The following is a 13,460-nucleotide window of genomic DNA, read 5'->3' on the forward strand; positions in this document are numbered from 1 at the left end:
ACAGCAAATGCTGGGACTTGGGACTTGGGATTGCCTACCATTTTTACTTTTATACCTCAAAGGAGAATCTGGATCAAATTTGGGCTAGGCACACTAAAAAGTTGAGAATGGATGTTTGTATAGATTTTAAAAGCGAAAAGTCTAAATATCCTAGCACTATTTTGTCCCAACACCATCCTAGTCTAGGTGACAGGGTGAGTCATCATGCCTACATGGCATGAATAAAAAAATATTTTTTTTACACAGTTATTTTTTAGCATATTAATTCCTCTGGATCCAAACAACTCATCCCCACCTCCTACGTTGTCACCGTCTCCTACTCCGGTGGTGTTTCCATTTGAATTTCCGGCGTCCAACACCTGCTTCAGCCATGCCGGAGAGCATGGACGGTGGAAGAGCTCATCAGCGATTGGCGCGTTTCCAAGTGTCTCGCCGTTCTCTTCCTCCTTGACACAGAGGATCTCGATGAGCTCAACCTGACTCTCGACGAAGGACTGTAGCCGTCTCTTCCACTCCCATTGGTTCACATATGGCCTCTGATCCAGCAAAACCATGGAAGCTAATGCTTAAAATTTTCTTCTCTCATACTTCAGAAAATCGAACTTCTATGCCACCAACTTCTACATTTACTTTCATCAATTTCTAAAAAATCATGGTGAGAGCATCTTTGCTTTACAGTCAAAACGACCATCTTTGCTTTACAGTCAAAAAACAACCTTCTCCCTCTCCCTGGTTTTGGTGCTTAAAAAAGAGTCATAGCCTTATTCACTAAACTACAGCTATGCCATTCTTTTATTGTATATATACATATGTAGTTTTTTATTATTTGACTCAAAATATCAGTTATTTGTTTTGGTGCTAATAATGTTTTAGAGATTGTTATTACATTATTTTCAAAAACAATGTAATAACAATCTGTGCGAATAAAAAATAATGTAATTATAGTCTGTGTAATTCAAAAAACAATGTAATTATAGTATGCGTTACACAAAAATAATGTAATTAAGAACAATATATAATAATAGAAAATAACGTAATAAGTATGTCTAACTCTAAAACAATGTAATTAAAGTCGGATAATAAAAAATAGTCTAATTACATTATTTTTTTAAAAAATGTAATTAATAGCAACTCGATAAAACATATCAACAATGAATCTTGTTGGAAAGAGTTTTACAAGTTGATTCCGAATAAGTAATTTTTTTCGAAATCTAACAAGTATCTTGAGAAAGAAAACGTTTTAGATTTTCGTTTAAGAAAAGAAAAGGTAAAAAACAATGATGTCATCATTTGATGTTAGCATAGATAGAAAAAAAAAATTAGACAAAAAAAGAAGGGTATTTTTGTCTCAAAAAAAAACAAGTGGCATACTTTTCATGTCACATGATGATATGTCAATGTCACATAAATTAAAATGTATTTGAGATATATTTTGCTGGGATATGTAGTGTTCCATAGTGCTCCGGTTTTAAAAGCCTGGTATAGGCATATGGTATATTTGTCAACTTTTGGACGAAAGTTGTACAGTGCTACATATATATAAACGGGGTGCCGGGGGTCTGCTGTAGTAAAAATTACAGCAGACCCCACTGTAGCTCTTTTGGAGCCCAAAGAATTTTTTTTTTTAATTTTTAAAATTTGTAAATGTGTAGTATTCGGTCTAACGAACCCAACAACATATTTTTTGATCGAAACAAAAATCAAATTCATCCCTATCGAGACATCGAATGTTTTATGTTTATATCCGACGGTCTAAAATTGTCATGTATTTTTCATGTTTAATATGATTTTTGTTTAGAACAAAAAATATACCGTTGGATTCGTTAGGAAGAATACTACACATTTATTATTTTTAAAAATAAAACTAAAAATTTTTGCTAACTTAAAAATATATTACAGCGGGACCTGTTGTAATAAAAATACAGCAGGTCCCCGCCACCCATATAAACGTGACATCATTGTTACATAATGTCCTAAACCAGGGGACATCATCATTTTTTACCATTATTAAAAACACACACCAATTAAACGAGCTCCCATCCGATCTTCCCAAAAATTGTATCATCACTATAGAAGTGCATGCTTTTCCGGAACTGGAAGTATCTCACGTACAACTTCCGACTTTGATGAAAGAGGCTTCAATTTCGCCTACTTGTGCAGTTGTGCTACTTCAGTCATCAATCTTTTGAGTACGAGAGGGCATAGTCTTTAATCCTTTGCTTGAGATTCTGCAAATGAGAACATGACGAATGAATATGACAGAAAGAAGCTCGAACAGAAGTAAATCATAATAATCATTACTACAAGTTACCATTTTAATTATACGAAACCAAATTCGGATAGTAAGAGTTAATTTGATATGTTACCTTCAGTTCTTCATGAAGCACAATAAATATCTTTTTCAGGCGTTTATGTCTCTGCAAGTTAAATAACGGTTGCAGTCAGCATAGATTCTTCAAAAAGAAAATTCAAGCCAGACAACGTAAAAACAGGAAAGAGGTTATGCTCCTCTTGCAACCAAAATTTTCCATAACCAGCATTCAAAATAATTGAAAACTAAGAACATGCATTAATTCCATCTGTAACACTTAGGTAAGGTTTGACAGTGTGTTTCAACTGTGTTCGGTGCACCTCACAGCACCACAGTTTTTTGTGACACGCCAAACAGTTTTTGCGTTCTAACTCACCTCACAGCACCACAGCTTTTTACCTCACAGCACCTCACCACACCTCACAACACTCCCAAACGCTTACAATATATGCTGAGTTGTCCTACGTAATCAAATTAGGTCAATTATTTTATTTTAAATTAATGTACAATGTAAACGTTAAGTGATTTTATATTAATATTATTAGTCATCTAATATAACCGTAATTTAGATACACCAAACGCACTTCACAACCGTACAGCAGTTGCCAGCACTCCCAAACAGGACCTTAATCTTCCATTCTAGATAATGTAATAAAAAAACTAATTCCATCTTATATGTCGTAAATCTTGTTCAAACCTAGTTATTGATTATTGGATTTGACCATTTGACCACTAATGAACTATATAAAGTATTTGCTTATTTATATGTCGTAAATGCTGTTCAAACACAGATTGATAATTGGACTTGATCGCCAATAAACTATTTAAGTATTTGCTTATCCATAAATTGATTAAATAGTCAAGTAGCAACATAAGCATTAAGCATACAAAAGGCCTTGCAGTCAGCAAGTTATAAACCATACAGCATCCTGGGCCAGACATGCTAAGTATTAGAGGACCAAACATTCACTGAGTTGATGTGTAAAAAGAGATCTATCCTCACTTTATTTGATTGTGTTTTCAGACAGTTTTTTAGTTTTACCATGCTTTTAGCTAAATTTCATACAGCTAAATATAATGAAGTTTAAGGATATTTGTTGAGATAATATTGTATGATTATCATCTATGCTTACCAAAGCAATACATGATTCAGTATAGAAAAGTTTTTGGCTGTTTGAGATGCTTAAGAATACATATAAGGTAATGCATCGTCCAAGTGACATGAACAAGGTGAGATCTATTATGAAGATGGTGTTTACATGCATTTGCATCATACATTGACGTGGAGAAATAGAGGATTGAACACTAAAAGAGTCAAAGGAGAAAGAGAACCAAGAAGGTAGGACAACAGCAGCAGAAGCTGAAAAGTTCTGATATTTTTATCTAAAAATATGCTAATACGAAATCTGAAATCTGATCTGATTCAACTCTACAACTACTACTAATAGACAGAGTCCTTAAACCACTTCAACTTCTAAGACAGTTAAGCTATTAAATCACTAGTTACTTAAACCTAAAACTAGTCAAATTCCTAGAAAGCTCCTTGGATATGTCAACAGACTACACACCATAACATTTCCTCAGATTTTAAAAACAGCTTGACTAATTCTGGAATATAAGAAAGCATATAATATTCTGAAGTTCCTGCCTCACACAAACAGCCCCCTAATGGGAGATTTTCTTATTCAACAAAATATGAAAATAACCCTAAACCATTGACAAAATCCTCCCCCAACCTTTCTGCCAGTCTTTTTGATATACATTTAAGCTGGATTTCTCTATCTAGAAATTGAAGCACTCTGTGCGTTATCTGTTGGGCGGTACCTGTAAATCACCTAAATCATCTACCAATCTAACTTTTCCCTTCACGAAACACTGATAGACTAGCTCATAGTGACTGTAAGTGCGCTCTTATTCCTTCTTACACCAACCAATCACATATTTATAGTGAATTTATATATGTTAGTGTGAGGGTTGTCAGGCTTGGGCCCATGTTAGCTTTTTATGTTGTGCTCATTTGACCTAGAGTAAAAGGATATAAATAAGAGACTCTCAATAGAGAGAGAGTAAGAACTTCTCCTCTCTAAACTCTCCTCTCTTCTCAGCTCTCTCTTCTTCTCAAACAACAATATGAACTACATAGTACAAACATATATACTTCGACAAATCACAAGCACAGGGGTATGAACATGCACATGTATTTGTATATGCATATCTATATGCATGCATACACAAAAAGAAAGCACAAGCCCAACACATGCAAAATCTTACCCACAAGCATACTTGTCATCAGCATCAATCCTTCATCACAAGCATGCATACATGTAAAATAGTAATTAAACCTGATAAAGAACTAGCAGACTAAGCCAGTGGTTTCAATCATTCGAAGACAAATTGCGAAACACACTATGTATAGATACATACCGATTCACATTCACGATAAGATTCTATCAACTGCTCCAAGATCTTATGGTATCTCTCAATATCTCTGCCTTTTTCCGATTCCAGATCCTTTCCCATTTTACAAAACTCAATCCTAAATATAACCAGAAATAAATTAATTAAAACAACATAAACAAGTTGCAACTAATTGCACAACCTTCCAACATTATCGACAAAAATCCCCATAGTACCTGTAGCTCTCAAGGATACTGTTCAAGGAGCAGTAACTATCATATTTATCACGGTACTCCTGGATGTACTCTTTATAACTAACATGAAAAAACAGAACATAGAATGTAAATTAGATGTCACATAATCAGATGGTTTTAAATTCTAAAGCCAAAGATATGATAAGCAACCCTATAATAACCTTTGATAATATTAATAGAAGTACACTCACTGAGCAAAATCTTTGACAGGTCCCTTGAGCTCTGGCTCATCCTTTTCATACTTCAAATAAGAACTGTCTTCATCAAAAGAAGTTCCCCTCCTTTTTTGTCCATTTCTATTATCCTCAGCTCGTATAGTATCTTTATGGGAATCAATCAAGTCTGAAACCACACTAGATTTTTGGACCGTACTTTCCTTTGCGGGTTTGGGACCTCTCCCACCTTTAGACTCATGTTGCAGTGAACTGATGGACACTTTCTTATAGCTCTCTCCATAACCTTCCAGACCATTTCCCAATTTTCCAGCTTCATTCTGCCTGGATTTAGCACTTGAATCTGGAAACATGCTAAACTGCGGTGCAAGTTCTACATTATCAGATCTTGAATGGTGTCGTGTCTGAGTGCTCACCATCCTTTCATGGGATCTAGACGGCTCTTCAATATGATATTCCGACCCTTTATTAAGCTCAGCAGTTAGATTGGGAGGAGATGGCTTTCTTGTATCCAAAGTTATCCTTCCCGCATGCTTGCCCTTACTTAAATTATAATTACTGTTATCTGAAGTGCTTGGCCTGCTCTCTGACTGTTTAAAGGAACCTTTTCTTTCAAATTGCCTCTTAACCACTCCTTCCTCAAGTAATGGCTCGCGAAGTTCCCCTGCCTCCAATTCTGAAGGCTCTCTTTGGAGTTTACTACCTCTTCCATTAGAAACTGGGTATCTTTCAAAAGCTGTACCACTGCCATCCTGAGAGTTTGAAACCTGTGCAGCCTCCTTGAACTCTCCAACCATTTCATCACGTTCCCAGTAATTGGAGTCAAGAGGAGTTGAATTTCTGTCTCCAGCACTGCCTTCTTTCCGATTCTTCGGAATTTTTTTCTCCTTCACGGAAACATCCTCATTTTGAATATGTCTAGAAGTTTTACATGGCAACGCTGCTGCATCAGAAGCTTTGAGAGGTACACTTTGATCATGATACTTCTGACCTAAGTGATGAAGGTCTGAGTTAAATCTTCCAGGAAACACCTGGTTGTTCCCCTTTTGCAAGTCATAATTCCTATTCTGTTCCTTGTCAGCTCTAAAACCCATTTGAGCGGTGGGACAATGATAGGGAGCTTCATTAACACTATTAGGGGGCAATCTACGAGGACTCTCAGAGACTTGCACCTCCCTAACCCCAGAAACCGGCGTCTGAGAGAAGCTTTCAGACTTCGGTCTTTTACTTTGTCCAGCTTTGTCATAAAAGTGCTTCAAATCAGGGCCCCTTTTGTGTTTACTTTTCCGCTCAGTGCTGTCAGATTGCTCATGCTTGAGATTGTCCCTCAAAGTCTCTTCCTTGTCATCAAACAAACTTCCTATAAGTGTATGGTGTTCTAGGGGCTCAGAGTTATATGGTGACAAGGATTTTGTTCCTTCCCCAATTATTTCAACCTCTCTGGTGGGAACTATACGAGCACTTTTACCCATTACACTTTCCTGTTCATCATCAGCAAATTCTTGCTCATTGTCAACAGCATCAGATCCAGGACCCTCAACATTAACTGCATCAGATCCATGGCCATCTATCTCAACTGCATCTAGTCCTTGCCTGTCAATATAAGTCATGTAAGATGTGTGACCTTCATTATCAATGGCATCCAAACCATCAACATCTTGATGCCCAGCCACTCCACTTTGCACAGGCCTGCCATTATTGGTTTTCCAAGGATCAGTTATTTGTGGCTTATTCTTGGGCTCATCATCACTCAACATTATGTCAACAACCTCATCAGAACCCTCCTTGCTGTTGGAAGAAGAATCACCATCACCATCACTGTCACTGCTACTCCCACTCCCACTTCTGGCTGGACTTCGGCTCCTACTGTGGCTACCACTGTCACTTCCACTATCACTGCTTTCACTATCACTGTCAGTATCGCTTCCACTATCACTAGAGCTGCCTGCCTGCTCCTCACTACTGTAAGAGACCTTTTTCTCACCATGCATATCAGGTGAAGTCCGTTCGATTTCGATACTTCCTAATGCATTTGACTCTTCTTGGAGTTTAGAGTCGGACTGGGTCAGTTCCTCTAAATCACAACCAGGGACTTTCTCCGCAAGGCCTGCCTCTGGAGCAGATCTCTGATCAGGAGCTTCATCATGATTGTCTAAAGGAGCCACTGGTTGCTGATGGTTGTCTTCAGGAGAACTGAAAAACAAGATTATACACAATAACTACATGCTGCAGGCATAAATAAAACCCATGTACTTCATATGGGACTTGGAAAAGGATTTTCCATGGATAAAACACCTATTTTGAAGTTTTATTAAGATGCACCAAAAGTTAAACCAAACAAATTGTACAGGAAACAGAAAGCCAGCAGCGGTACCAAATGGACCCGAATAAAAGAACCTATCTGATATTTTGTGGATCATAGAAAACACTAACGAAATACACAACGGTAATCCAAATCAATCCCACTATCATCACACTATCACAGAGAAAAAAAGGCAGGTACCTTCCACTTTCGGATGACGGTTTCTTGAAGCTTTCCCACTCCATTCCTGGTTTCAAAAAATATCTTCCCGGAGCTTGTAAAGTTGCAATCTGATTTTCAAATTTAAAGGGAAACACATAAGATCATGTTATTATTTTCAGAAATTACATCAAGCATCTTCACCACTTACTTTCTTTATAATAGGATCAATCTTCCTACCAGCATTGTGAGTTTTATCTCCGACAGCTTTCTCCAATGCCTGTATTCAAAAACAAAATTTAAGAGAAAGCATATAGCAATTAAAGAAATCAATAAGTAGTTGGTACCATAACAAAATTTTAACTTAGGAGTACATATAACTAAGACAGCGGCAACAATGATGCTGATGAATTCAGTAATTGACACAACAAAAAAAAACCAACGAGCTTAATAACTAAATTACTCCGACTAAGAAATGCATCAGCAGCAAATCGGTGAACTGAGAACTTTCAAGGTCTCCCGTGCACCTACCTTAAAGCTCATCCCTTTTGGATTCTCTGTCAGCAGAGTAATCAACATACTCTGCAAATCAAGGTTTCCTTTGCGCTCTGGTGTCTCCTTGACTGCATTACTGGCCTTGGCAGGGTCTTCCTTGTCGGAGCTGGCAACATTCTCTTTAGTCTTTGTTGGGATGGGTGTTAGATCTTCAACAACCACACGACTCCTTGAAATATTTCCACTTCCAAATGGAGAGGCTGGAACACCATATTGCTCATCAAGTGGGACTGATAGTGGTGAAGCTGAGCGCCTAACCTTTGCAGTAGTAGAAGCCAATCCAGATTTATAGCTAGATTTAGAGGGACCCGCAACTGGTACTGGTGCAAGTAAAACTTGGCATAAGAACATCTCAAAATTATTATTTCCTTGGATCATCGGAGACATATATGGTAAACTGAGCTACTACCATATCATAAAATTCCTTTAGCTTACCTTGAGACGGTTCTACTTTCCGCTTCTTGAAAGGTGCCTCTTTCTTTTGCTTGAAGGGCATCCTCCACGGGTTAGCTGGAGAGAATTAGACAAGCTAGATCAAACCTTGCACAATCAACACTACATTCCAGCACTAAATGTTTCTCACCCAAAATCACATATAATGAAAACTTTTTAGAGAAACAGTTCATGAACATGTAATTTTTTTGAATGGAAATTTTTTTATTGAAGCACCAAGGGGATGCAACCCACAAAGATTACAAGGGAGAGAGATTCATATGATAAAAAAAACATTCCCTGAGAAAGACAAACTCCAAAACTTAAAGCACTCAAACCAACTATCTATAAAAGTATCTATGGAGGATTCCTTGTTGTTGAAGACTTTGTTATTCCCTCCAATCCAGATCATCCACGTCATAGACATTGGAACCAGTAACCAGTTGACAGAAGCTCCTTTGATGCTTGTCCCCGCCTATAGATTTCCAAGCTATCAATTCCTTGTCCACTTGGGAGTTTCGTGACCGAGGTTCATTGAGACTAAGAATTATGTAGACTTTGATAAGGACTCTCTCTCAAACGATATGTTTATATTGATGATTTCAAGATAATCCCAATACAACTCCTTAAACAGATCAAGCAAGCAGGAAATAAAATGAAAGGAAACCTAGCAATTCGAGGAGCTAGTGACCTCCAACAACATACGTCTCAAGATCTGACCAAACCCTAGACCCAAAACAGAACTTAATAGCAAACAGGGCAAACAAAAGAACCAAACAGGGGGAAACAAGTGTCCTCTCACTCTTGCGCCACGTGTCCACTTTGTTGTTTATTCTTTCTTCTCTTATATTGTATTACCCTGGGCCTATCAGACTTTAACGTAACTTTTTAGTAGTTTATACGGGTAAATACCACCACTTGAGTGTAACCACCAAGCTTCGCCCAGTGGCTACAGATACAGACCTTAACAAAATGTTCATGACCACATGCTAAACCCAGCACGAGATTATCACTTCTAAGTTATTACTTATGGAGGCATCAGGTCATACTCTCGTCGATAAAATAAACATAAGGGGTTAAATTTAAAAGAGTATACATTGGCAACATTATCCTCACCAAACAGAGAATATAACCTAAAATTATCATCCGAAACCGTACACATGATAACCTAAAGTTACTCAACATTAAGGACATAGTACTATTGATTTTCATCAGCATACTTCTGAACAAGCCCAATCAGTTCATACAATAAATGAGCCTTATCTGCACCAATTTTTTGCCTTCAAGTGTTTTGAGTGTTAAGAGTAACAAAAAATCTAAAACTCACCCTCGACAGCAGCTAATTGCTTCATTTGACTCTTCATAGAGGGGTTCCCATGATCTAACACTATGGCTCTGTCATCAAGATAAAAGTGAAATTATAATTATCTTTAGAAGGGAAAAATGCAAAACAGCCAAAAGACAAACATACACCAATGTTATGCCTGCAAGTCAGGCTTCCGACAACTTTTCACACTGAAATCTTGAAGAGAACAAAAAATATAAAATAATTTATACCAAATTACTCTAAAGATCATTTAAAGTGGCAGCACAAAACAGGGCCAACTTTTTGCATTCAGTAGAGTCGGGAAGAGTATTTCAAACTTTGTATACATGCAGATTTTCTTAGAAGCAAATAGTACAATGGTCCTATTCATGAAAAAAAAAATAGTAGAAGGCTCCCCTGATTCAATAGTGCTTTGAATGAGATCCAAACTACAACACGTCAATCACATCATCATCAATAGTGAACTAATAATAAAATAATAAGGCCCAACTAACAACAGGAACAAGCTATACAGCATAACTTCACAACTACAAGATAACATAATTGAAGTAACGATTTCACAAGAAATCCTCCAAACAACCTGTGCGAACTTGTAAATGCCTAACTTTGTGCCCCTGGAATAAAATTTCTCTTTTGCCCTCAAAAACAGGAAAAAAATATTCTGCAAATGGTTTTGTGTTTGTGTGTGTGTTGAATTGTTACATCAAATTTAGCTAACCCAATTACCTAGTACCTAATGAACCATTTCATCCCTTTCAGTACATATGCAGTGAACATTAACAGAAGCTAAAAACAGGGAGTATAGGAAAGTTCAAGAATGAAACAAATAACCAGATTTAGGCTTGACACATCATAACATACTTGCGTGATTTCTGTTTCCGCTCAGCTTCCTCCGACCTCATCTTCAATTGGTTTGTAGTAGACTCATCTAAGACACGCCGTACAGAGAGCTTGCGCCATGCACATCCAGATTCAACGAGCAAACCATTCCCATCTTCACCACTTCGACGCTCTTCGTATATATCACACAGATCACCAACTTCACGTGACCATGTAAACCTAAACTGTTTACCACCTACATCAATAACCTGATGCAATGGGGAGCATTTTCAGTAAATCTGTTATTGAATGGGTAGAAAACAACTATACTTCAAAAGGGGAAAAAAGAAGCAGATTGAGGTGCCACAGATGTAATGCAAGATGGGGGAATGACAAGAATACAGCCTCATGAATAAGTGAAAAGGAATACCAAACAATGTGCAAAAGGCACGCCTCGAGCAACATGAGGGGCACCCATAACACCTGGTGAACCTCCCACTAAGGCAAATTCACTCAAGCGTCACCTAGGTAACCTTCGTGTTTTTTTTTGGAGCTTGAAAACATTGGGGGCATTTTTAAAAAGACTGCAGTTGCACTGGGTCCATCTAATAAATCCAAAACATAACTAATTTAGCTGTTCTAGCCGCCTAGGCACATGCAACGATTCAAAATCCAATGGATTTGGAGCTAACCATCTTCAGGTCTTTATTTTAAACAAAGGAAAAAAAAAAAAGTTCAAAAAGTAGCAGACGCTCAACAGAACCTTGCCGACAGAAGTAACTTAAAACCGAAAAAAATTCATAGCCATAAGAAACCTAGAGCTTTGCTGGTTAACTAGGGCATTATTGGGATTTCGGACCATTGTGAAGAATGAAGAAGGAAGAACAAGGCCATTATGTCGGTAGTGAAGAAAAAAGGGAGTATGCTACAATATACCCATGGGAGAACCCACATTTAGAATGACTCGTCAAACTCAATCATCTAACTGGTGATGATTTCCGCACAACTTCACAAAATGAACATCTAAACGAACAAATATGTTGTAAAGTAGAAAATATACCAACCCAAAGTTCCTTCAACAAAATAACAAAACAATAGAATTTATAAACATCATACCTTGAACAAAATTATTACTTATAGATGAGCAAACAAGTAGTCCTTTGCTCGGTAGGAGTTACATCAAACCCACATTTAAACCATAAGACCATAATTCAAAGAACACAAGCCATGCCCAACCCCAAACAAATCAAGAACCAACAGAGGTAACCACTAGAACCCTAAATCAAAGGAAATCTCTACTGTCCAAAGGCATACATAAAAGAGATTAGGATCCCATGGTTCAACCGGAAAACAGGCTTCTTTCCATTATATGTGCATAAGAGAATCAATTTCACCCAATTACCAAGCCAAAGAAGGGATGCCAATGGAAGAAAAATCTATCAGTTCACATACCATATCCAAACTTGCCAAAATTCCTCAATTAAACTGATTTTCACGAGATAAATTGCGCCTACACAGCTAAATAATAGAAGAAGACAAACCTAAAAGCAACCTAGTCTAGTGACTCAAGTCTTAGCATTACATAATTTCTCTAGTAAACTCAGATGTTTCATGAATTAATGTGCAAAGGATCTTTCATTGATAAAACCACATCACAAGCAAAAAGAAACTCACGTTTCCACTAGGATTATTGACGCCGTCGAACTTTATTCTGGCAGCACCTCCCTGCGCCTCGACACGCCTGATCTCATCCACTAGGTCAGGCACGAGCCTGATGATCATGGCGAAAGCGGGAGGTTTGTTACCTGGTACGAGGCTGAATGTCTCTTCAACCGCTGGGGCGGAGGTGGTTGGACCCCCTGCAGAGGGATTACGACTGTGGAGATTGGAAGACGAGCCCCCAAGGGAAAGGCGTCCAGCGGAGAGAGGGCGTTGGGCAGGCGGCGGAGGGAAAGACGTCCGCTTAGCTCCGCCCATGCCCCCTCCGCCGCCACGGCCACCCCCGCGGCCGACTTTCGAGGAGCCTCCGTACATTTTTCCTTTCAAGCTTCTCAGAGGTAGACTGCCGGAAAGGGATAGGGAGAACAAAACCGGACAAAGCTTTTTTTTATTCCTCCTATTTATTTATTCTCTCCATTCAAAACTTAAACCGTCCAATTAAACCCACCTAGAGGTAGACTAAGCCCACACGATGAGGTGAGATTATAACCTATGACCTCAGTTAGGGATATGTAAAGTCATTGTCACTCAACCAATGACTCATTTGCTAACCCGTACAATGTTATTTGATTGTTATTAATTACTTTTTTTTTTTTAGTACAAATACAACATACGACACACCACCAGATCAAGCCGTTATTAATTACTTAATTATACTGAAAAACTTTATAGTTTACTTTAAGATCTCGTATTTTAAATTTTTATTTTTCTTTATTTATAAATAATATAAATTTTGTTTGACATAGTCTTCTTCATAATAAAGCCATTTAGAAAGGTCCTCCTCACATTCACTGGAAACTATTTAAATCCTTTAAAACATTCAAAAACTAATTTAATAGCCTCCCATCTTGCCTATGGGGTTAGGGGTCTTATGAGGTTTGGGGGTTTATAGGGTTTGAGGATTATGGGGTTTGGGGTTTATGGGATTTTGGGGTATGTGGGATTTTGGGGTTTATGGGTTTTGGGGTTTATGAGAATTTGGGGTTTAGGGTTTGTGAGTCTTCTGATTGCT

The 13,460-nt window shown here is 37.8% G+C and overlaps 1 protein-coding gene across 2 annotated transcripts; it reads right to left on the reverse strand.

Annotated features, from left to right (window-relative positions):
• Positions 1-1,846: 1,846 nt before the first annotated feature.
• On the reverse strand, positions 1,847-12,830 carry LOC120013451 (dentin sialophosphoprotein). 2 transcript variants are annotated; one of them, XM_038865259.1, is made up of 12 exons: positions 12,404-12,830; positions 10,772-10,998; positions 9,911-9,978; positions 8,587-8,661; positions 8,128-8,486; positions 7,808-7,876; positions 7,639-7,727; positions 5,154-7,328; positions 4,945-5,022; positions 4,736-4,847; positions 2,367-2,417; positions 1,847-2,228 (listed from the first exon to the last, which is right to left on the reverse strand). In XM_038865259.1, exons 1-12 carry the CDS (start codon positions 12,761-12,763, stop codon positions 2,178-2,180), a joined length of 3,714 nt encoding a protein of 1,237 aa, XP_038721187.1. In that variant the 5' UTR covers positions 12,764-12,830; the 3' UTR covers positions 1,847-2,177. The 2 variants fall into 2 exon arrangements, with proteins under 2 accessions (XP_038721187.1, XP_038721196.1); XM_038865268.1 differs by having other exon boundaries at positions 8,128-8,471; positions 12,404-12,763.
• Positions 12,831-13,460: the final 630 nt, after the last annotated feature.

This window comes from Tripterygium wilfordii, chromosome 2 (genome assembly GCF_013401445.1).
Source record: "Tripterygium wilfordii isolate XIE 37 chromosome 2, ASM1340144v1, whole genome shotgun sequence".
Lineage (NCBI taxonomy): Eukaryota > Viridiplantae > Streptophyta > Magnoliopsida > Celastrales > Celastraceae > Tripterygium > Tripterygium wilfordii.